Source organism: Astyanax mexicanus, chromosome 12 (genome assembly GCF_023375975.1).
Source record: "Astyanax mexicanus isolate ESR-SI-001 chromosome 12, AstMex3_surface, whole genome shotgun sequence".
Lineage (NCBI taxonomy): Eukaryota > Metazoa > Chordata > Actinopteri > Characiformes > Acestrorhamphidae > Astyanax > Astyanax mexicanus.
Genome location: NC_064419.1, coordinates 310,777 through 335,870, shown reverse-complemented (window position 1 = coordinate 335,870; position 25,094 = coordinate 310,777). Strand labels below are relative to the sequence as shown.

Genomic DNA, 25,094 nt, shown 5'->3' with positions numbered 1-25,094 from the left:
TTTTAGATTTTAGATTGTGAGGGGCAGAACTCACAAACTATTAATAGATGAACCGTTTTATATCTTTTATTTTTTGACCATTTAAGGCTGTTGTTTATTTTGTTCCATTTATTATAGTAAAGAATAATTTAATTTTATCTCTTTTTTAATTTCTATTTTTTATTCATACCTAATTTTTTGATCTTGTTACAAAATCTGATTTTACAATGTACTTGGATACAAAGTTTCATTACTTCTATTAACGGAAAAAAGAGAGAGTGTGTGTGTGTGTGTGTGTGTGTGTGTGTCGCCCTCTAGCGGTTGTAAGAACCACAACAGCAGGGGTCTCCAGCTCTGCTCCCTCCTGCAGACTTTATCCCCAATCACTAATCAATAATTCCTCCATTATTGAATGATCAGCTGAACGGGGTGAGTTATATCAGATTATTCAGCAGTTCACACACCGGTACACAAACATTAAAAATTATAAAATAGGTTGTTTTCTGCTCCCAGTTGCACCTGTGCACTGCATGTAACCGTACAATAAGTACAGTTTTAGTTAAGGGGTTATACATTGTGTTTATATATTTTAGTTTTATAAAAAAAAATATGTGTGTATTTTTGAACCAAGACACGAGCGTCCACCTAAACTGCCAGCCCAGGCAAGAAAACACTTGCCTGAAATTACAGAGACGCAGCCAACAGACCCATGGTCACTCTGGAGGAGCTGCAAAGATCCTCAGCTTCAATTTAAAGCATATTAATGGCCAAGTCAAAATGTAATGTATTAAAACAATCAATAATCCAAATAATAGTCAATTCAAGTCACCAGTTTATTTTTTGTGGTTATATTGCATCACTATTCTCAGTGAGTAATATCATAAGCCATTCTGAAATATAATATAACATGTTCTGTTCAACAAAAGACATTGAGATTTTTAAAGCACCACATAGTGAAATAAACTAAACTATCATATTTCCAATATAAAAATAACAATAACAATAATAATAAAATGCAATTGCTCTTCTGTACAGACAGATTTGTGTGAAATTAATTCTGGCCACGCATGTAAAATTATAATAAAAGCCCGACTCCTGGCTACAGGTTTCAGCAGTCACGTACAGTCTTCAGTCTCCACACACAGACGAGCACTCGACTGATGAGGCACTATTTACCTGCATAACTTAACACACACTTTCACACACACTCTCACACACTCTCACACACATTTACACACACACTCTCTCACATTCTCTCAGGAACAAAATAACTTACAGGTTCAAGCATTCTCCAACAAACACAAACACACTCCATTAATTCATTCATTCATTTACATCAGAGAACTCAGTCCAGTCTACTGTCCGTCATCCGGCTGCTGCGTCACGTTCCCCCCTCCCTCTCCGGCCTCGACTCCGGCTCCCGCACTGTTGGCGCTCTGCAGGAACTTCCTCAGGTCCTTCAGTGCCGGTCTGAACATCTGAATCAGCGCCAGCAGCGCCGCCTGCGTGCCCTCCAGCGCCTGGGCCTGTCTCTCCTGGGCGCAGGCCTGCGCCTCCTGCGAGCGGCGGATCATCTGCAGCAGGTCGTTCTGGTTCTCCAGGTGCTGGGCGATCTCTCGGACGTGCAGGTTGGTGATGCGCTGCTCCTGCAGCAGTTTGGCCGAGTTCAGGGCGATGCGGCTCTTCAGCTCCTGTGGTTTTACGGAGTTATCTGCCTGAGCCGCCAGCATCTCCACCGGGGCTTCTGTGGTGACCGTGACGGGGGTTTCCGTGGTGCAGTACTCCACCATTCCCTCCTCCAGCGTGTGATACGTCGTCTCAGCTGCTGAACCCCAACACAGAAACACAGAAACACACAAACAACAAACACAAAATAAGATAACCAGTTAATCTAAACAGTTTTTATAACCAGAGTCCAACCTGTTTATTTGCAGTTTTGCAGTATTTGGCAAAAATGACAAAGACGACTTACCGTCTAATGTTTTAATTTCACAAGCTGTTCCGGCTGCTGGTTGGATACCTGTTGGTACAGAGAAAACATCTCTACACTAATGCTATTGATATTGTTTTTATATATAGTCCAGTACGCTATATGACTACTAATTCTGTTCTTTTTATTATTGTTTAGATCATTATTATTAATAATATTAATAAAAACACAAAAATCAGTGTTTCAGAAAATTTGAATACTATAATTATATTATAAGACCAGTTACAGGTACTTTTTTTTCCAGTGTGGGCAGTGTGTGCAGTGTGCCAAGTCCTGCTGGAAAATGAAATCCTCATCTCCATAAAAGAAGTTGTTGTCAGCAGAGGGAAGCTGTAAGATTTGATAATAAAACACAGTGGATCAACACCAGCAGATGACATGGCTTACAGCACTTCATGCTTCTCTCTGCTAACGTTTATTATATATAAATAATTTTTTTATGGAGATGCGGATTTCATTTTCCAGCAGGACTTGGCACACTGCCCACACTGGAAAAAAGTACTAATTGGTCTTATAATATACATAATATATATATTATAATATTCTAATTCCTTTCTGAAACACTGTTTTGGTTTTTTTTTTATTGGCTATAATCCATAATAATTATAATCATCAACAATAAAAGAAATAAACGCTTAAAATAGATGACTATTATGTACAATACATCTATATAATATATGAGTTTCATATTTAGAATTTTGATCTGAATTACTGAAATAAAGTAACGTTAACTTTTTTTTAATTAAATAATTTTTATATTATAATTTTTTTAGATGCAGTAGTATATATATATATATACACATATATATAGTTATATAGCTATGTCAGGGTTATAACGTCACGCTCTGTGTTTTTTTTTTTTCAGTCTCGGTTAAATCGCGCGCGGTAACGCTGTTATCTTACTTTGCGTCAGAGTGACGGCGGCGGCGGAACTGATGGGAACGGGCACGGTCATCTCGGCCGGCGGGTCTCCCGGTTCTCCGGCGGGCAGGCTGATGATCGTCGCCTCCCCGAGCAGGTTACAGATCCGCTGCTGCATGGCGGTGAGGATCACGGGCACCGTGCCGCAGTCCTCCGTGCCCTCCATGGCCGCGCGCGCCTGCGCCACTTTCCGCCGGACCTCCGTCTTCAGATCCGACCACTTCTTCTTCACCTCCGCGAGCTCGCGCTGGCAGTTGGTCACGGCGTTCACGCGCTTCAGGATCTCGAGCCAGGCTCCGTTTTTCGCGATGTGAGAAACGCCGGCGTTAAAGTGATTAACCAGCACGTGCTTCTGCTTCTCCATCTCCTCCACTATAATCTCCACCTCGCGCTCCGAGAAGTTCATCTTCCGCTTCTTCGCCTGAGAGGCCATTAATAATCTTTAATTAGGACTTAAGGAAAGTAAAAAAAGTGCGTACCGTACGCAAAAACAGTACGTGTTTTCCGCGGCGGAGCTGCGCAGCGTAATGGCTTCCTGAATCGACTTCTTCTTCCAACAACAACGCTTGCGTCCGTAATGGCCGAAAGCCCGCCCACTTTAGAAACGTGGTTTGTTATTGGCTGTGGCGTTTGGCGAGCGTGACGAGATCCCTCCCTATTGGCTGAACAACCCGTCACTCTTAACACACTCCGGCGGTTTACTACGCAAGGCGACGAAGCACCATAATAACACAATAACCATAATAACACAATAATTATAATAATAACACAACAGTACTGATAGAGGGTCTGGATCCAAAAATTAAAAACAATAATTAATGATCATCTGATTTTGTACTCATCTTTTATATTGGGGGGAAAAAAGAGAAAAAAATATATTTTTCCTACTAATGTTCTCTGAATACAGTGAAGTGAAATATCTAATTTTTTAAATATTTAATATTTTGTGGCTTTTTATATTTTATTTTATTGTAGTAAATTGTATACATTAAATACAAATTCACTTAGCCTACGTATGTTATAATGTGTTTTTATATAAATAATTTTGTTTGTATTCTATAAAAGTGGGTTGGGACTTAATGACTATAAGAAAATGAGGGTCCCGGGCTGAGAGCAGTTTAGAACCCCTGTCATTCACTTTTTAAATCCAACGTTGATTCGATATTAATATCAATGTTGATTCAACGTTAAAATGCCAGCTGGGAGAATATAGATTTGGCTACATTTTTGTTCATTATTAACATTGTTTTTATGACCCAATAAATGTTTTAAAAACCTGTATTCTGTATAATAATTTGGAACGACATATTTTGTGTTCTTTTAAAAATATCAATACATATATTTCCATAAAAAGAAAAACAAAAATTGCATTGTGCATAATCATTTATTTTGTCACTATAAAGGGGCCTTATGTGGATATTTTAACATTGAAATAATACACTTTAAAAATCCTCCAGTTTATCATTTTTTTCATACAGTGCAGTTTAAAAACAACGTCCACATGGTGGCGCCATAGAACAACAAATGTAATAGAATTATTTTAGGTGTTACATTCTTGTCAAACTCCCAAAACATGGGCATACTTGTATAACTGTATACTTTTTGGACTTATATATAATGGATATATATATTACAATTCAATTGCCATAGCTTGGAACCACATTTAAATAACAAAAAAATGAATGACAAATGTTAATTGTTTATTGTCCCAACTTTTTCAGAAGACTTGACGCTGTTAAAGCGAAAACTATAGTATATATAGTTTTGTATTTATTATATTTTCCCGCATTTTCACCCTGGTGTTCTTGAGCACTTGTTGATTTCAGGAAAAGTCCAGACAAAGGTAACCAGTGCCATCGTTTAACAGTTGGCACAGCCTCTTTAAACTGTCATCTATAAAACAACCTTTACTCCTGAATGCCACGATGTTGGAACTCTACCAGGGTGTATTTTGTTTGCTGCCATGCACTGATGCACTAATGCACCTGTTATTCTCCAGCAGGGTTGAATGAATAGCACAGATTGCCCTTTGCTGGTGGATTGAGTTATGTGGGTCTTGCCTGTTCAGTCTTTTTATATCACTGGGCCTTTACTAGATGGCAGGACTACCTGTTAAACATTTTACTGATGCAATAATCTGGTTTTGAAATGGTACAGAACATTAGCTGGCAAGTCTTTCATATTGTGCAGGACAATTTTAAAAATATTGGGATGTTTATTAAAATGTGAATAAATGCAAATAAAATCAAAATGCAATGATTTGCACGTTTCACAGACCCATATCAACAATCTAAACAGAACAGTCTAAACTATCTTAGTTTTCAGGTCATTTGAGAGTTTTGTTTCAAAGCTCCCATGTTGCCGCTCTTCAGAGAAGAGGAGAAAAGAAGAGAAAAACCTGCAATCAGCTCCTTAATGCTTTCTAATAATTCTCAGGATTCGCCTGTGTGAATGTAGGCCAAAGGTCAACATGAGCTTACCAAACAAATTTTATTTTCCAATAATTAGAGCTAAATTTATTCAAATTCAAATTTATGCACCTGCCTAATTTAGTGTAAAGAATTATTGCACACTTTCTGTAAATCCTATAAACTTTATTTCACTTCTCAAATATCACTGTGTTCATCTGATATATTATATATTTAACTGAAATCACATAATTATATGAAATTATATCACTGATCCCAACAACCAATGATTTATAAAGAAAAATCATGAAAAATATCAGGGGTGCCCAAACATTTTCATACCACTGAATATACACACATATCAAGTGTTAAAAAATGGTTCAGATTTAGAGAATCTGGAGAAATAGCTGTGTGTAAGGGAACAGCATTATAGGATGCTGGTGATCTTCAGGCCCTCAGGTGACTGTATTGATTCTGTACCGGAAATCGCTGCATGTGCTCAACAACACTTCCAGGAATCATCATTTAATAGGTTAAAGCTGGATTGTGCAAAAGAACACCATCCAGAAATAATAGTGTCAAACCTCAGTCTATTTAAATGAAATTTATACAACACTTCACATGGGCTTTTACAATGATACAGCCTTTAATTAATAAAGTTGCATCTAAATTAAGGGAGTTTTTCATGGGATAAAAGTGAGTACAGGAACAGTGCACAGTGTTCCTCCACAGACTCTTCGTGATTACGTAATACACTTCAGGAGTGTTGTTTTGGTCCTGGAGCACACAGGAAAGGTTATATTGAACCTATTCTAGTTCTTAGTGTTCCAGGTATTAGAAACCCATTGTTAACAACACTTTCCTCGCTGTAAAACAGAGAGATACGAGATACAACACATCCTGTAACTCACAGCCAGAGTGACCCCTGGTGAAGGTTATCAGAGCTCCAGCTCTCCGACGTAATTCAGTCTGGATCAAAACAAATCCCCCAGTCAGTGATGCAGGTGATCCTGGAACATGACCTGAGGGTGGGAGTGCTGTGAGTTAAACACGTATCTCAAAAACAGCGGATCTATACATTCAGAATGAAGAACATGCTGAAAAAGCACTGTTTACGTCTCTTCTCCTTCACATAATGCGTTTAATGATTAATCAACACAGCAACAACTCATTCAGCACTGTCCCTCTCTCTCCATCTTTATCTCCTCAAACATTTGGTAAACATCTTTAAGGTAAACATCTTTCACCCATAATTGTACCCTACATACGCAATGCTGTTATTTAACTGTTAAATTACTGTTGTCGATATGCTGCTAATAATCACAATAGTATTAAACAATACTGAGAAAAAAAATGTACCATAATTCAATTTGACCAGACCTGATCATTTTATTTTGTGTGATATGATACAGTATGCAGTCATGGCTGAAAATATTGGCAACCCTGAAATCTGAAATTGTAGTATAAAAATTGTAATGTAATTAATGTAAAATTGAATGTGCAAACCATCATTCAATTACTGAAGAAGAATGGGATTTTGGGTCGCAATGTAAGATCCAGGTATCAGAAAGCTGGGTTTGTGATCTAGCTCTAGGTCTTCCAACAAGACAATGACCCCAAACATAGTTCAAAAAGCACACAGAGACTGATGGAAACAAAGCACTGGAGAGTTCTGGATCTAAATCCTATTAAACTCCTGTGGAGAGATCTTAAAATTGCTGTTGGGAGAAGACGTACTTTAATATGAGAGACCTGCAGCATGTTTGCAGGAGGAGAGTGGTCCAGAATTACAGTAGAGAGCTTTAAGAAGCTTACTGATAGTTATAGGAAGTGATTGATCTTTTTAGTTATTTATTCCAAATGGTGTGCAACCACATATTAAGTTGAGGGTGCAAGAAATGTTGTAATTTTCCATGTTAAAATCATGAGTTTTAGTGTAAGCAGACTAGAAGTGTATTTAGTGAGCCGAGCCCTTTAGTTAATCTACCTCAGGCTCCTGAACCACATGGATCTGCCTGATGTAACAGGAGCAACCAACTGACTTGCCAAACCTCCAGCTCCAGCTCATTACAGTCATGTGGTCGTTAGCATAACTGTGTGTTTTGGATATATTTAGCTTTAGGAGACCCGCGAGCTCAGGTATCAATCATATGCTCAGACTAAGACATTAGATGTATCATTAGATCTCTGCACGCCTGAACATGTTTCACTGTAAAGTTCTTTAACAGTATGGAATTTAATTACATTATCATGCTTTACACGTTACAGTTAAGCAACATTGACAAAAATATATATTGCAATATTTTGTTGTCCTATGTGTTGCAATATAAAAATATATATATTTTTCTCTATTTTATATCAAAAATCCAACATGCCATAGGACTAATAATGTTCGTCCAACATTGGAGTAAAATAAATTATTATCTTATATTATCATATATAAAAACCTTATTTTACTTACGTTTTTATAAATTTGCTATTTTTACCAATGAATAAATTATAACCTAGATGTATGTTACAGAACTACTGATAAGCTCAGAAGTTCTGCATCCTTAAAATAACAATCCACCAAAGTCAGATCACACCTGACTCTTAAAGGGAATGATGAGCAAATTTAGGAAAGCACACAGTATGATTTGCATTCTTTATATATATTATTTCTATTATTATTTACAATATTTTTTTATAAATATTTCCTGTTAGAATAATAATTAGTATTTTCAGTAATGTTTCTTATTAAACATGACACCTGTTTATATAATATTTAAATAAAAATCCTCAAAATGTAGGCATGTAATATCCTGTTAATCCTGTAATGACCTGTTAAAGGGTTAAAAAACATTTTAACTTCTACTTATTTCACTTTTTTATCTAGTATTTTATACCTGTCTGTGTGGAGCTTATTAAAGGCTGGGGGTTGTGGGATAGCCCGGTCACGCGGTCACTGTACTATACGGGCAGGGACCGGGGGGAGGGGCGGGGACAGCACGCGCGCTTACGCACAGCTCGCGCATGCCGGGCCGGCTCTTCTTTCAATGGAACAGAGCGGACCGTCTCTCTGATCTCTGATTGGGCGGTGCTGATCCATGACGGACGCAGTGACCTCGAGCGACCAATCAGCTCGCCATATTTCGAATATGCGTAATGTGGGCGTGGCCTGGGTCTTTTTAGGGTTGAGTCACTTCCTTACCGGCGTTTCAGCGCTTTTACCGCCGCGAGGCGAGCAGCTCATCCTCACTTATTTATTTATTCTTATTTATTATTATTATTAAGCGTTTTATTTCTCTGTGAGGAGATGCTGTGTCTGTGTCTGTACGTGCCGGTACCGAACTCGGACCCGGTGGAGGTGGAGTATTTCGAGTCGGACGGATTACCCTCCGAGCTGAAGTCCCTGTTCAAACTCAGCGTCCTGCTGCCCTCCCAGGAGTTCAGCACCTACCGCAAGTGGAGGAAGGTACGAGACTTACATTAAATATTAGTGTTATTAATATTATAAGGAGGAGTTGATGTGTTTAAAGGTGTGTTTCTACTGTTTTTATGGTTTATGATTAGTTTAAAAAGTAGAATAAAGTTTATGACCCTGTGAAACTCTATGGAAGGGCACATTTCTCTTTTTTTATCATGTGCTGTGAGAGTTTCCTGTAAATGTTGCGCTGCTTCCTGCGATCCGCGGCGCATAATGTCCAAATATGGACTGTCGCATCCTGTAAAGCGGTTTCGGTGAAATACAGTGAAATACACCCTTTATATCTCTTTAATTTCTATCTCTCTCCTGTCTTTTTTTCTCTCTTTCTGTCTTTTTCTGTTTCTCTCCTCTGTCTCTCTCTCTCTGTCTATCTGTCTATCTATCTAAGCTTTATTGGCATTGCTATAGTAAATTACAGTGTTGCCAAAGCATTAATTATTTACTTCTTTATTTAATCAGTTAAAGTCAATGCATACATAAACACTTCAAATATACATAAACAGTTCATTAAGGTTAGACACTAATTATCATTGTAAATGACCGGATATTGTGTGTATGTTATATTGAAGCTATATGAACTATAGGATTGTCTGTATTAGAAACTGGTGTACAGTATAGTACAGTACAGTGGTTTTGTGTGTTAATTACTGAACTAACCCCCTCTGTCTCTCTCTGTCTCACTCTTTCTCGTATCTGTCCTTTTCTGCTGTGGGAATGTGTACATGTGTTTTAACTGATAAGAAAACCTTCTCTTAACTCTGAGAAACTGTGAAACTTGTGACGTTTGGACACGTTGCAGCCCTCGATTAATGTGCAGTTTAAAGTTTAAAGGAACTGAACTGTGCCTTGAGCCAAAGGCATCCAATCTATGAAGAGTAACTTATTGAATTATTTAGTATTAGTATGTTAGTATGATGACTAGTGTGGCCAGCGTCGCTTGGTTCTTTTCTGGTTTACAAGAGTGAATTCGGCAAATATCTGTTTGAAATATTGGCCAAACAATTCCAATATCATTGTGCATCCCTACTAAACATGCTTAAAATCAGTAGATAAAATTGAAAAGTGATTTAAAACAAAACACGTATGCTTTCATTGCTAATTAGCTGGACTAATATGTCTCGGAAAGCTTAGAGTATGGTGAGAGAGTCAGGGACGTGAATTGTAATGGTGCACCCATCCATTTTTCTCCAGGGCCTCAACATGTATAGCTAGTTGAAAATGTCACATGCTGTGTATATAAATCTGACAATCTGTGTCTTATGATGTCTTTCAACAGAAGATTCTAAAAACAGAAGAACAAGACAAGAATGGACAGCTGGACTTTGAGGAGTTTGTTCACTATTTGCAGGACCATGAAAAAGACCTGAAGCTGGTCTTTAAAAGCCTGGATAAGAAAAATGCAGGTATGACTTAACTCTGGTTTGAAGATACAAACAAACATACAAATACATGTCAATCTTTCTATACTCTTCTCAGTATAGAATGAATATACTACTAGTATTAATATCTTGTATTTTCTTGTGTATCTTCCCTCTTATTTGATGTGTGTTCAGGTAAAGCTAGTGCGTGTGAGATTGTGGAGTCCCTGCGGGAGCTTGGTGTTCATATCTCTCTTCAGCAGGCTGAAAGTGTTCTTAAAAGGTGAGTTCTTTGATTTGTGTGAAACCTGCTTAGAGTTTTCCTGGTATTGAGGAGAACGTGGAGCTCCAGCAGGAGCCCTGGCCTAGATAACTGAGTTAAATGCGACCTTGGTCCTTTACGTGTTCTAATTCTAATCTTAAAGGTTGTGCCAAGTCTGCTACAGGCTTGAACTGTCTGAGTTTTGTGATCCTGGTTGTTTGTTTATTGTTCCCGGACATGTTTAGTAGCCACGTATTATTTGCTTATGTGTAAGCATTCACTGACCCCTGATTAACCAGATCTGCTGCAGAGCTTTGTCCTATCAAAAGTATAAACACATAAAATGACTCACTTCCTTAAAAGCTTTTAGGAAGTGATGGGACATTAGTTAGCCAGCGTGCTCTTTCTTATGTGTACGTGTTTATCAGAGGTCTCTGATTCTTTTATTTATTCATTTATTTAGAAGATTTATTTGTTTCATTTTAAACAAAATACATTTTATATACAGAAGGAAAAAATCAATACAATACAAATCACAAATAAAATGAAAGGCAGCAGAAAGAAGAAAAAAATCTTATATCTGCCCCTTTTATCACAAAAGTAATTTAGAACAAAAGTAATTTTCTAAAAAACTAAACTAACAAAAACAAAAATGATCAAAAGCATCAAATTGCTTTCTCTCTCTCTCTATATATATATATATATATATATATATATTCCATAATCTTATTTCTTGATTTAAAGTACACCGCTCCTTCAAACCAGTTCGAAATTTAGGTTTTACAAACATCTATATTCCCTTAAGATTATAAAAGCTTTCTCTTAACAAAATAAAACAGTGTATTCGATGACTGGATGACTGTAACGTTTAAGACTGTAATTCTTAAATCATCTCTCTTTGTCCACACAGCATGGACAAGAATGGAACGATGACCATCGACTGGAACGAATGGAGGAACTATCCCTCACAGCAGCCGACAGACAACATTCCAGAGATCATCCTCTACTGGAAGCACTCCACGGTATGGGATCACGCTTTATGCGTTTAGTAGTACCATTTGTGTAAAAAGAAGTATACTTAAGAGCATTAAAAGTACGTTTTAAGAGTTCAGAAATCAAAATTTGGTGGAATAACCCTGGTTTTAATCAGTTTTTATGCATCTTGGTTTTCATGTATGTTCTCCTCCACCAGTCTTACACACTGCTTTTGGATAACTTTATGCTGCAAAAATTCAAGCAGTTCAGTTTGGTTTGATGGTTTGTGATCATCAATATGCAAAGTTTTACAAATGTACAATATACTTCAAGTGTAATAAAAATTATGTTGAGAAAAAAAACACATACTTAAATCTACTTTCACAGAAGTTATACGTGAAAAAATGACTCAACCTTTTGCTTTTATGTTGTATTTAAATATAGCTTAATTACACTTTAAATATACTTAAGTTGTCATGAGTTGTTCCAAAATACATACAGTACCTTTTAGTATGTATTTAAGTACATATTCATTTTAATGCTAAAAGTATGTACTTTTAAAAGTAATACATACTTAAATGCACTTTTCTATTACAAGGGTAATAAGCAGATTCTTAAATGTTTAAGTGTCTGATAGAAAAAAGAACAGCTAGTTAAATCTGTAAAAGTCTGTAATCATTGAGATTTACATGCATTTGCATTCATGCATATCATCCCTGTACAAACGGTTCTGTAACTAATTAATATTACTAGTTTGCTGTTGTTAAACTAAGTAAAAAAACACACAGTTTAACAGTTTGAGAGTCTGGTTTAACAGGTTTAAAGCTATAACATCATCTAAATATAACATGTTCTACGATCCCATGGGACACCCTGATCTAGGACAGCGTCCAGTTTAAAAGGTGTAGAATAACAGATACTTAATCCTCGATGGTCTGAGAGTCTGTTCTGCCAACTTACATAAAGCCTGACGCTCAGGGACATTCTGCTATTAATACATTTCCAGTCTCAGAGCTGCTCTGCCAAACGCGAATAACAAGCAGATCTGACGGGGCCTCCTTCCCTCTGTATTATATTCCACCCCCACGGGGCGTAACCCCAGATTATTCTAGTGTTATAAAAGTGGTCTGCAAAATCGCCTCCTATTTTAATGTATTTAATGTTCATTTTCGAGTAAATTGGCTTAAATGTTTGATTTTTCTAATAACAATGGTGGATTATTGGCAAAGGTTTGCTAATATAAATTTATTCTCAGTGATGTACAGGATATTATTTTTATTTATTTATTTTTTTTTAAGTAAATTAGATTTCATGCCTGTCTGATTTTTTTTTATGCAATTTGCCTTTTATTACAACTATTCACTCTAAACTTATAGTACAGAGTAGAGTAGAGTACAAGCTTTGACGGTACTCTGTTAATACCTATAGAGAAGCTGCAGCTCAGATCAGTGAACAGACAACTTCCTGACACCACTGGGTGAACTGAAATAGAGCTGCAACTAATGATTAATTTGCTAGTCGACTAATCTGATTATTATTTTTTCGATTAATCGATTAGTCAAAGATTATTTCTGCTAAAACTTCTTCTCTAAAAACAATAAAAACAGCTAAACATGAGATTTAAAAGGCATTTAGATGACTAGATTTTAGTTTAAACATGGAGAGTACATCTCCCATTGCACTTTGTGTAATTCAGTACTGTTACAAATAAACAATTAATCAACAATTAAATTTGTAGTCAACAAATTTAAATAATCAACATTGGCGATTATATCGACTAATCGTTGCAGCCCTACACTGAAAGCAGCGAAGGCCATTGAAAATGTATTGCTTAAGCTGAAATAAGTAAATTAGAGTTAATATCTGAATGATTTCTTATGCAATTTGCCTTTTATTGCATCTCTGAACTGTGAACTTAAAGTACAAAAGTACAGTACAAGCTTTATAAAGGTGTTGCACGGTATTGCAGTCTGTTACAGAGTCCAGATCAAGAACAAACAGTCCCACTGTGACCCAGAAAAGCTCTGGAGCTCTGATATTCCAGTGTGATCTCGCTGATCGTAAAAGGTTACTTTGGTCGGGTCGCGCAAACAGAACCCACTCTGACGCACTTCCAGCAGTTGCATAGAAGTTCATTGCACCATCATTTTTAATACACTTATATTATATTGTAAATTTACTACTTTGCTTATTGATGCACATATTGTGTTCACCTTAATGCTACTGGAAAATTAATTAATTACACTAAAATGCCCTTTTAGCAGTATTTAATGCCACTACATATATATATTTTTTTGTATCAACACAACATTTATTTTAAAGCATGTTGAACTTCATTTAGTATATTTTACCTTATTTTAACATATGTTTAATGCTCCTAATTATACTTCCTTTTCACAAGGGTAAACAGTAAAAAAAATGTATTTAATTTAAATTGCAATATTTCTTCTTTATTTTAAAGATCTTTGATGTGGGGGAGAACCTGATGGTGCCAGATGAGTTCACTACAGAGGAACGCCTGACTGGTATGTGGTGGAGACACTTGGTGGCAGGTGGAGGTGCTGGAGCTGTGTCCCGGACCTGCACTGCTCCACTGGACCGACTCAAAGTGCTCATGCAGGTGAGGATCACCTATGCACAGATTTTTTTTTTTTTTTTTTTTTTATGCATCTTGGCATCATGTTCTCCTCCACCAGTCTTACACACTGCTTTTGGATAACTTTATGCTGCTTTACTCCTGGTGTAAAAATTCAAGCAGTTCAGAAACTCATCATTTTTAAGTGATTACTTTTTTATGTTGAGACCATTGTGGAAAAAGTGGGTTGATTCTATGATGAGTTGGTGAGTTCAGGGAAGTGGGACTGATGATTCACCTGTGGTGAGATTAAGTGAACATTACACAAGACCCATAAACTGTTTAATCTGTACATAACGGGGTGTGTGCCAGAAGAAAGAGCCTTGCGAGATATTTTAGATATCTGTTCATCCCTCAGCCAATCACAGCAGTGCGCAGCTCTCACACCCTCCCTGCTATGCTCTGATTGGCTGGTTCTGCTAGGACTTTGGGACTGATTGAACAGCTGATAAGTTTGTGTGAGGGAGGTTTACGTCAGAGCTGTGTGGTCAGGGCAGTCTGCTCACTGAGTGAGTTGGACTCTAAACTTTCACCCATTTTATCGCTGTGCACTTTTTTACGAAAGAAACACAGTTTGACTTTGTTCCCTCTTGCTAAATATTAATGTGGGGTAATCCGGTTAAAACTGGATTAACCTAAAGGAACGTTTAATAGAACACAGTGTCTGAATTAATCAAATCAACACCTTCACATAAACACTGACACTCACTCATCCTGTTGTTCTTTTTAAAGAATTAAAACATTTCTCTCCTCTTTTAATTCCTCTGTTCAGGTGCACGGTTCGCGCTCCAGCAACATGTGCCTCATGAGCGGACTCACCCAGATGATAAAGGAGGGAGGTCTGAGGTCTCTGTGGAGAGGAAACGGCATCAACGTCATCAAGATCGCCCCGGAATCTGCGCTGAAGTTTATGGCTTATGAACAGGTACTTCAAAATTCCCATAAATCCCATCATACAGGACTACATTTCAAATCAAGATGCTTTTATTGTCATAAATCTGAGGACAGGTACACAGTGAAATGAAATTACGATCCTCTGAAGCCACTGAACAACATAGAGCTACAATAAAATACAATATAGAGAACATAACGTGCAAAAGTGTAATGCAAGTGCAACACAGAACTATTAACACTGCAATCAATGCAATAAATACAACAGACAAGAACATTTAACAGACAGGGCAGTGCAGTACCATACAATATGATACAATGAAATAAGATATGTAACGTACTTCAGCAATAATACCCAAGAGGAAGTGCTATAACATGTAATACAGTATATTGTGCCAATATTGCATGTTATAGCACAAACCTTGAGTGTGTTATTTGCTTAATTATACCACAGTTCCATTATCTCTGTTTATTGAAAGATTGAAAGAAGAGTTAAAGAGGAGGAGAAAATAGGATCTGTTTGGTAGTAAAAACTCCACCAGTTAAAAAAGTTCTGTTGCTGCTCTGTTTGTAGCTGTGCTGTTTGGTTTGTAAGCGCTGCATTGTTGCTATAGGTTACCTGTATGTGGCAGAGTAATACAGTAATACATGGAGAGCTTGGTTACAGTTACAGTGCCATTACCGTCTGATAACGGCACTCATATAAAATGCCTCTTAGCCAATCACATTGCAGGATTGGAACTAACTGTGTTGGCAGTTAGCATTTCCAAATTAAAACTCTTCCCTGTTAAAGCTGCTCTAACACAGGCTTTTGTGTGTTTTTCTTTGGTAGATCAAACGTCTGATGGGAAGTGAAAATGAGACCCTGAGGATCACGGAGCGTTTTGTGGCGGGCTCTCTGGCAGGAGTCATCGCCCAGAGCACCATCTACCCCATGGAGGTGAGCTGCTGCCCGTCATCCTCTCTACTGCACATCCTACAGTCCTGTAGAATTATAACTTTACTCTGGATTCTGACATTTTTATGATTTTTTTTTATACTTAAGGTTCTGAAAACTCGGCTGGCGTTGAGGAAGACTGGGCAGTACACCGGCATCTCCGACTGCGCCAAGCAGATCCTGAAAAGAGAGGGCATGACGGCGTTTTATAAAGGCTACGTACCAAACATGCTGGGTATCGTCCCGTACGCTGGCATCGATCTGGCCGTTTATGAGGCAAGTTGTGGACAAATGTGAAAAATCGACACTTTCCTTTTTTTCCTTTTTATTGAATTCAGATTTTCTCTCTCTGTAACTGAACTCTAATCTGAATTCTTCTTGTGTTTTGCTGCAGACTCTGAAGAACACGTGGCTGCAGCAGTATGGTACAGACAGCACTAATCCTGGTGTTTTTGTCCTGCTGGCCTGTGGCACCATCTCCAGCACGTGTGGTCAGCTCGCCAGCTACCCCCTCGCTCTAGTCCGCACCCGCATGCAGGCACAAGGTACTTTTATTTTATTATTTTATTTTAATTATAATTAGTTCATTTGGATTGTTTGTTTGGTTTGTTCAGGTCTATACATGCCCACTCCCACTCTTCAATACTTGTATTATATTGTATTATATAGTAAATTGTGTATTTGAGAGATCCCCAATTTATCTACACTTTCTTTTAATTCTTCACTTAATTATTCATTACTTAGCATTGACCCTATGTATGTGCCAAATCATATATCATATTATATGCAATAATATCACCACCATTTTTAAATATCATGAAAGATTAGCCACCCCTTATTATCACATGAGGGTACTACCATTTTATTTATTTATTTATTTATTTATTTTTGCTGTTTTTAGCAAAAAGAAAAAGAAATCCAAACTGATCTAATTCCCCATTATATACAGTATCTACTAGAGGCAGATTATATCTGTCCAGTATCATTTATTTTACTTTAATCCTGGATATATGGAGATATTTGGAGTGCATTATTATTAGTAATCTCATGACTAATAATTCTGGATTATTGACTTCTGTTACAAATCTGATCATTTATTTTTTTAATAGTTTAATATCTCAGTTAGGGGTGTGAGATATCATATTGTATGCAAGTATATAATTAAATTTTCATTTTGTTGCAGTAGTGTATACTTGAAATATATGTTTTTTTTTTATTTATTATTTTTTTATTGAATGTTTTGTTATATCACCAAGTTATTTTCACCTGACTCTTAATTTCTGATCTAATCTCTTGCTCTGCAGCTACAGTGGACGGGTCTTCACAGGTCAGCATGTCCGGCCTCTTCAAACAGATCATGAAGACTGAGGGTCCTACAGGACTCTACAGGGGCATGACCCCAAACTTCATGAAGGTGATCCCAGCCGTGAGCATTAGCTACGTGGTGTACGAGCACATCAAATCCACACTGGGTGTGCAGTCGAGATGAGCTGAGCTACCAGGACCTTCAGTTCCCACAAGTAAAGCCCAGGAAAGAAGAATAGAGGAGGAAGATCACGAAGAGGAGGAGGAGGCTAAGCTAGGAGCCGGTGGGTGAGAATCTCAGGGTCGTGAACCTGAGGTGTGAAGATAAAGCCCTCTCATTCTGTGAATGCAACAAGAGGGGTTAAAGGCGTGATCACAGAAGGATGTGACGCACCTACAGCAGATAAAGAACATTTCTCATATATTATTTAAAGTGTTATTTAATATTGTCTTTTGTAAAAACTGGGACCAAAACTTTGCTTTGTTATTTTGAGCAAGACCAGGGCTAACCTAATGAACTACGTGCTTTACAGTGCCTTGCAAACTGCCAGTGGAATCACTGGAATAAAAAGGGAGAATTTCATTCACTTTTACAAAACTACTGTAGTATAAAGCTGTTGTCCTTTTTGTTCAGTTCAAAGCAAAAAACTGCTGTTTAAGCCTGTGAACACCATCTGTTATTCTGTCATCTTTTCTTTTGTCCCAAGGACAGTAAAGCATTTGTTATATAACACTACAGACAACACACACACACACATGCTTTGATTTGTTATTATTAGTATTATTATTAATGTTATTTAAATTATTAGCAGTTAAGTTCATACTGCCTGTATTTCTAATGCTGCTAATTAATTACTTCAATATGTGATATAAAGTTATGTTCGTAGAACCAGATCTTTGGTGCTTTTTGGTGCTTTTACTGGATTTAACATTGATTTATCATTTTAGATCAAGTTCAGTAGTGTATAAATAAGTATAGGTACCTGGGTAAAGCTGTACTGATTATGCATTAGTTTTTGCTTTTTTTGCATAAGCTAAAGCTCATGTTTTCTGTTAAGAATCCACCCATTTTTTACACTGGCTCTGTGTCTTGCGAAGAAATGTGTTTTTGTTTGATTGGGAAATTAATGCACTTTAATTGCTTTCGTCACTTTTGAATGAATGCTCTTTACATTATAAAGAACACATTTCACAAATTACTAGGTGTCTTTTTTTTTTTTTTTTTTCATTATTATTAAATGTTGGGACCATTTTTGCTTTAATGTTAAAGATCTACACGTGACAGTTCAGCAGTATTAAATAGGATGGTGAATAATTGGGTCTGAAAGAAAAGCAAGGTGTTTGTAGGAAGGTTTCGCAGGTTTTGAGTTGGTTTGACATCTTCACTCCTCAGATGTGTAAACGAGGGGGAATCTGTAAGTTCTTTATGAAGGAAGCATTCACACGGATAACACGTTCTGTTTATTATTCAGTGTTTTTCTTGAGTGTGAGATGAGGGGAAATTGTAAGAAAGGTCCGAAGTTCTGATGTCTTAGTAGTGTTTCTAATTTTATGTTCTTTAGTTTGTTTTTTTGGCAACAGGAGCAAGTGAAAAGCTGAGAAAAGTTGGAATGAATGTTGACGTTAAATGTCTGTGTTCTGTGAGAATACCTGTTTGTACTTGGATAGTAAATAAACAAAGTCTATTTTTTAACTTAAGCTTTTGTTGTACTTTTTGAAAATGTTGAAATTCATGTAATATATATATATATATATATATATATATATATATATATATATACACACACACACACACACATATTCTCATTCACTATTTATTTTTTTCCCTACATAGTAAATAAATGGATATGAGAGCCAGTTTCATTATAACGTTTTTGATGGTCTTTGTGACTATTCTGCATATGTTTCTTTATAGCTTTAATGTTTTCAATATTAAATTTACAATGTAAAAAATCTAAAAGAAAGAAAACTCACTGAATAAGAAGAGGTGTGGATTTTGGATTGGTGCTGTTTGGACTGAATGTGTAAATACACAGCGCCACCTACAGCTCCTACAGCCTTTTTTTATAATCTGCATAAACAAGTCACACATTAAGAAAACAGACAGCAACAGAATGCTAATAAAAGAAAGAAGAACACATTAATCCATTAATAAACTAGCTTAAACTTATTATCCATTACACGACTATTGCATAATGAAGAACCAGAACTGCTAAAGTAAAATAAAATAAAACAAAAGAAAATAATTAATGAAGGCGAAAAGAAAAAGATATATTCCTTTCTGCATTCATATAATCCTAATTTTATTTTTTTCTGTTTGTTTTTTAAATTGTTTTTTAATTTATTCATCCTTTTTTAAACCTTTATTAATTTCTTTCTGTATTACTTGATTAATTCTGCTGAGTAATATTTTAAGTAGAACATTAAGTAGAACAATAACTGCCAAAATAAAAGTTTAATATGTTATTAAATAAGCGCAGAAATGTGGAAAGAAAAAGAATATATTGAAAAATTAATTAGTTAATTTGATGTATAAATAAATAACAATATTATTCATATAGATATTTTTATATAATGTATTCTTTACATTCTGCATTTATGTGCTGCGAATTTATGTCCTCCTTATTTATTTTTGCTTTCTTGATTTCCACTTTCATTATTTAAATAATATATATATATATATATATATATATATTTTATTATTATTTTATTTTAGCAGTTCTGGTCCTTCATACATTTATTAATGCATTGCTGTCACAGTTTTGTAAATTTGAAATTTTCCAATTTAAAAAAGAAGTTAAAGTCTGTAGTCTCTATAAAGCACGGGGGTGATGAATATAAATATGGGCTGAGGACTTTTATTTTGAAATGAAAGTCAATCCCGGAATCGACAGTCTTCCCAACTGACTGACTGAAAACAAACAGAGGAGCTTTAATCTATTTATTCCTGTTTTATCTTATTCTTATTATTAATATTTTTCACCTAAAGCTTTACTCCTGTTTATAATCGAGAGTTTAGAGTTATTTCAGCGGGTTTAAATTCGGTTTGAGAAATGGTTCGGTTTATGAAAGGAAAGACAGAGAGAAGCTGTCTGTGCTCTGTATATTTAACGTTATTCATATTATATAGTTATTAATTTAGGTAACGTTAGTATAAGGAGTGGAGTCTATATAATCCTACTGTATTCGTAGAGATGAGGCTGTTTAGATCTGGCTGTTTAGTGAGAACTACTCACCTGATCCTCACCTGGGTGACAACACTGATTCTCTTTCTTCACAACACGGGTAGAGTGATTTGTATCATTGTAAATGTATTCAAATAAATTAAATAAAGACACAAATAAAGAAAAACATTTAATAACAAGATATACTATAGGTATATAATTATATCTAACGCATTGAATCAAAGTTGAAAAATGTCAAATATTTAAATTAGATTTAAGAGGATTTAACTTAAGAATTAAAAAAATTAAAATATCAATCATTCAAAAGGTTTAAATGAACATTGATTAAAAAATTAAAAATTATGTAAAAACGTAATGCAACCAAAAATAATGTTTATTTAATGTTTTTTACTGTCAAAGTGGACTTTTCAAAATATTACAGAGTTAGTTAAAGGGCTTTGTAGTTAAATATTAAAGCTTAATATGTTTTTATAGATCTACGGAAGTGTGAGGAAAGAGGAGAGCTCCTACAGCCTGTGCTGTTCTTCATCGTAGTTCTTCTCTCAGTTTTGATGTATTTCACCGTATCTCTCATGGATCCAGGATTCGTTCTCTCAGACAGCGACACTCAGGTGAATAAGAATAAAGCAGCATCATGTTAACAGATTGTGGTTTCTGAGGCTGTTCACTCTGTTGAATTTAACCTGTGCAACAGAGGAAAATCTTACCTTTCCTGTGGTGGTCCTGATGAGAGCCAGTTCCATCATCATAAAGATTTTAGAGTTAAAGACAGTTTGGGTGTTCAAATTATGTAGTAATCTAAAAATCGTCAAAAATGGAGATGCTTGTTTTTCATTGGACAGCGAATATATTCTGTTTTGTTTAAAAATAAAATAAAATAAATGATAATTGATAATTACATATGTTACTCATAGTTTGGAAGACTTTATAATTAATCTACATTGCAGTACATTTTAAAATAATAAAAAAAACACTGAATTTAAGGTGTGTTCTAACTTTTGACCGGTATTCACAGGTTTATAATTTTCTGTACTGTATTTTTTCTGTCTGCAGCCAAGTCTAGAGGATGATGAACTGGAGGAAATGATACCAAACAGCGATGTTTCTCAGCGTCAGCGCCGCTGTGGCTACTGTTTTCTACTGGTAATTCTCAAACAGCATCCAGTTCTTGCTAAACGTTTAACATTTATTGTTAAACACTGAAATAAATTTTAATGCAATAACTGCAACCAGATAAACTACCAATATTCTACTCTGCAGGTGAATCCTATGCATTTGATTATAGCTCCACCATGTGGAGTAATGAAGCAGTACCTTCTAATTCTAATTATTTAATATTTATTATTATTATTCATGTTATTAGTTTAACATGAAGAGAAGCTGTTTAACAATGGAGCAGATCATTTAATTTTACTTCTGCATTTATTTCAATAACGCGTCTAAAATAATTTGTTTCCTTATTTTAAACAGCAGCCAATGAGGGCGAGACACTGTAAGGAGTGTAAGCAGTGTGTGAGACGGTATGATCATCACTGTCCGTGGATAGAGAACTGTGTGGGTGAGAGGAATCACCGCTGGTTTTTGCTGTACCTGTGTGTTCAGTTACTGGCCGTTTCTTGGGGACTGCAAACTGCCTGGTGAGTTTATCTGTATTTTTATAGATTGTTTTTAATAAGAATCACTGCCGACTGTAAAACACATTTATACTAATACAGTAACCTTAAAAAGTCTGGCTTAATTTGTTTTAAATGTGTTATATTTAAATATAAGACACAATAAAAAAACAGACACAAACACAGGTAACATAGGCTTATATGAATCATGTTTGAATCATGTTTTATCCATGCTTTATTCTTAATCCATTCTTTTATTTCCATTTTACTTTGTTACATGTATTTGTAATTTGACTTCCCGTTGTATTTTCTAATTTGTAAAGCACGTTGAATGATCATTGTGTATGAAAGGTGCTAAATAAATAAACTTGCCTTGCCTTTTATAAAGCCTCTAACTTATTAATATAAAATATTATAACAAAGGTAACTTTAACAAAAGATATATAACACAACAAAAACAGTAAATGTGTATACAAAAAACTAAAATTATTACAATACATTTATTAAATCAGTCCACAGTTTCGTCCCCTGAATAAAACTTTCTAAATAAAAAACATGTTTGAAACATATTAATATTATAAATAGAGAGAATCTCATCTGGCTGACCCACATGGAAACAGCAGCTTTAGCCTTTAGCTCAGATTAACATGATTAAGAACTGAGTCTCAGTTTCAGCAGAGAAGAGAAGAATTAATCATTGATAAGATGATAAAATTAAACGGTAACTGGTTTTGACTGGTAATGTAGTTTTAAACTTCTTCTAAAACCTGAAGATTACGTGTTGATATTTGTGAAGATATTTTTTAAATACTATATTACCTACATCACATTAAAAACATACTGTTCCTGCTCTGCACCCGATGATTCTGAGCAGGCTCTTGTTTTTGTAACTTTATTATATTTTATTTATATTTATATTATATATATTATATATCTCTCAGGTCTGGAATCACATTCGTGTCGAGCTGGCGAGAGTGGCTGATTCAGAACTGCTTCCTGCTGGGGGCTCTTGGTGTGACGGGGGTTTTCTCTGTGGTGGTGGTGCTGCTGCTGTGTATACACCTGTACCTGGCTGCCGTTAACACCACAACCTGGGAGTTCATGTCTCGCCATCGCATCTCCTACCTCAAAACCTGCGACTCTGAGGAGAACCCCTTCGACAGAGGCCTGATCTGCAACCTGTGGGACTTTTTCTGTGTGTGTCGGACGGTTGCGTGGGAGAGGGTTTACTCCAGGAGGAGCAATAGTGCTGTATAACACAAGTACTGCACTATACTAATAATAATAGCAGAATTGTAGGATTGAGACTTATAAAGTGCCTTTCTAGTCACCAAAGCACTTTCAAATAACATTCTGCTAGGCCTGTTGCGATAATTATATTATCGACTTATCGTACAAAAAATGAACGTTGATTATTTTTGCCGCCCTCAATATTGACCATTGTTTTTATTAAGTCTATTTTAGCGAAAATGTTATGTATAACTCTGCTCTTTTAACTCTTACAGATCCTGTGTACATTATTGTAGACATCATGTATTTTCTTGTTTTGTTGCACATAACACTAATTGAGACCTGCTTTCCATGAATATATTATTATTAATATAATGCATATTAAACACAGGCTTCCTATGAAATTTAAAATAAATTTAAAATTTTAGTTAATTCATATATAATTTTACTTAATATATCATCGCTGTCCAACAAAAAAACAAACATCTCCAAAACAGCAACTTCTCAGAGGGGAGAAAAAATTGAAAAAATTGTTTGGAGAAATTCTATTGGTTCATTCATCAAGAAATATAAACACAGTGTAAGGGAAAGGGACAGTTAGTCTGTTCAAAATATATAATAATCTAAAAAAAAAAATTCATTGGACAATGATGCTATGTGTGCCTTACAGACAGAAAACAGCATTTTTATGTTTTTTTCCCATCACTGGAATTTAATTCAGGTCTGAAAGGGTTAATCAGTCTCACACAGACACACACACAAAGTACAGTTTTACTGCTGCTGTAGTCTTTTGCACTGTATAATCAAGCGATTCACAGACATCTGTATCCTTCTGATAAAACTTTATCGCAATAATTCCTACACTAAATAAAACAGTTATCGTGACAGGCCTTCATTCTACACACAATCCTTTAAACTCCTTTACAATCCTTTAACATCAGGTACAAAGGCATTGACCCAGGACAGAGTGCCAGTCTAAATCTGTGTATACAGTCATACAGATGTTCACACACATTTAATTTACCTATTCTCCATGTTTTTTGTACTGTGGGAGAAAACCCAAGCACCCAGGACCCCAACACTGAGAGGTGAATGTTCTCACCCTGCTGTACGGTTCTGTTTTATCTGGTTATTTTCCAGAGTCTGGAATGCTCTACTTTACATATGCTAGTGTTATAGCACATCTGGAAGAAGGTGCTAAGTGCTCTATGCTAAGTGCTCTGTAAAATCAGTACATTCAGCTGAAGCACTCAGCAAAGATACTGAGCTTTCAGTTGTATTTATCAGGGTGTTGTGCCTAATGAATCACTCAGGAATAATACTTGTAGATTAACTCTAAGTTATATGTTGGCAACCAAATAAAACCTTTTTTACATCATTTTGTATACCTGCTTATTTATTCTTGTATATATGCTTGTATATACCTGGAATTCAGGCTTTCAGTTAACAGCTGTGCTGAACTCATAAAGAGTTAATTAGTGAATTTCTTGCTTCTTAAAGTGTTTGAGAGCATCATGAAGAGTTGATATGCAGTTAACGGTCATATTTGAGTTATGTTTTAGTCCACATTATGGCAATAACTACTTAACTAAGAAAAAAACTAAAGAAAGAAAAAAGAAATAAAGTTAATTGAATTCGAACAATGTCAAGAACTTTATAATGATGAAACTGGCTCTAATCAGTACTGGTTGTGGAAAGGATGAGCAAGAGTTCATCACCAGCCTCAGAATTTGCAAGTCTACTTTTAAAAGTTTACTACATGATTATTTATGTGTTCCTACATAGGTACTGTTTCAATAAAAAAAATCTATATTTAAGTTTACATTATCTAGTTTACTGATAAATTAAATGAAATTAAATTGATAACTTTTTTAAAAATTATTTCAATTGTATTTAAAAGTTATATTATATTTATCACCCCAGACATTTAAATCCAGTC

The 25,094-nt window shown here is 35.7% G+C and overlaps 3 protein-coding genes across 4 annotated transcripts; 2 read left to right on the top strand and 1 right to left on the bottom strand.

The window, feature by feature from the left end:
- Positions 1 to 788: 788 nt before the first annotated feature.
- On the bottom strand, positions 789 to 3,453 carry naif1 (nuclear apoptosis inducing factor 1). 2 transcript variants are annotated; one of them, XM_015603858.3, is made up of 3 exons: positions 2,873 to 3,453; positions 1,952 to 1,999; positions 789 to 1,804 (listed from the first exon to the last, which is right to left on the bottom strand). In XM_015603858.3, the coding sequence occupies exons 1-3, from the start codon at positions 3,321 to 3,323 to the stop codon at positions 1,335 to 1,337; spliced, it is 969 nt and encodes a 322-aa protein (XP_015459344.3). In that variant the 5' UTR covers positions 3,324 to 3,453; the 3' UTR covers positions 789 to 1,334. The 2 variants fall into 2 exon arrangements, with proteins under 2 accessions (XP_015459344.3, XP_007229187.3); XM_007229125.4 differs by having other exon boundaries at positions 789 to 1,801.
- A 5,039-nt stretch (positions 3,454 to 8,492) lies between these two features.
- Positions 8,493 to 18,825, top strand: slc25a25a (solute carrier family 25 member 25a). Its single transcript, XM_022670551.2, has 10 exons — positions 8,493 to 8,752; positions 10,041 to 10,167; positions 10,318 to 10,405; positions 11,295 to 11,406; positions 13,821 to 13,979; positions 14,767 to 14,919; positions 15,718 to 15,825; positions 15,931 to 16,098; positions 16,217 to 16,367; positions 17,127 to 18,825. The coding sequence occupies exons 1-10, from the start codon at positions 8,594 to 8,596 to the stop codon at positions 17,309 to 17,311; spliced, it is 1,410 nt and encodes a 469-aa protein (XP_022526272.2). The 5' UTR covers positions 8,493 to 8,593; the 3' UTR covers positions 17,312 to 18,825.
- A 1,181-nt stretch (positions 18,826 to 20,006) lies between these two features.
- zdhhc12a (zinc finger DHHC-type palmitoyltransferase 12a) lies at positions 20,007 to 24,533 on the top strand. The gene is made up of 5 exons (XM_007229126.4): positions 20,007 to 20,412; positions 20,787 to 20,923; positions 21,366 to 21,455; positions 21,783 to 21,949; positions 22,867 to 24,533. Exons 1-5 carry the CDS (start codon positions 20,322 to 20,324, stop codon positions 23,180 to 23,182), a joined length of 801 nt encoding a protein of 266 aa, XP_007229188.3. The 5' UTR covers positions 20,007 to 20,321; the 3' UTR covers positions 23,183 to 24,533.
- The last annotated feature ends 561 nt before the right edge of the window (positions 24,534 to 25,094 follow it).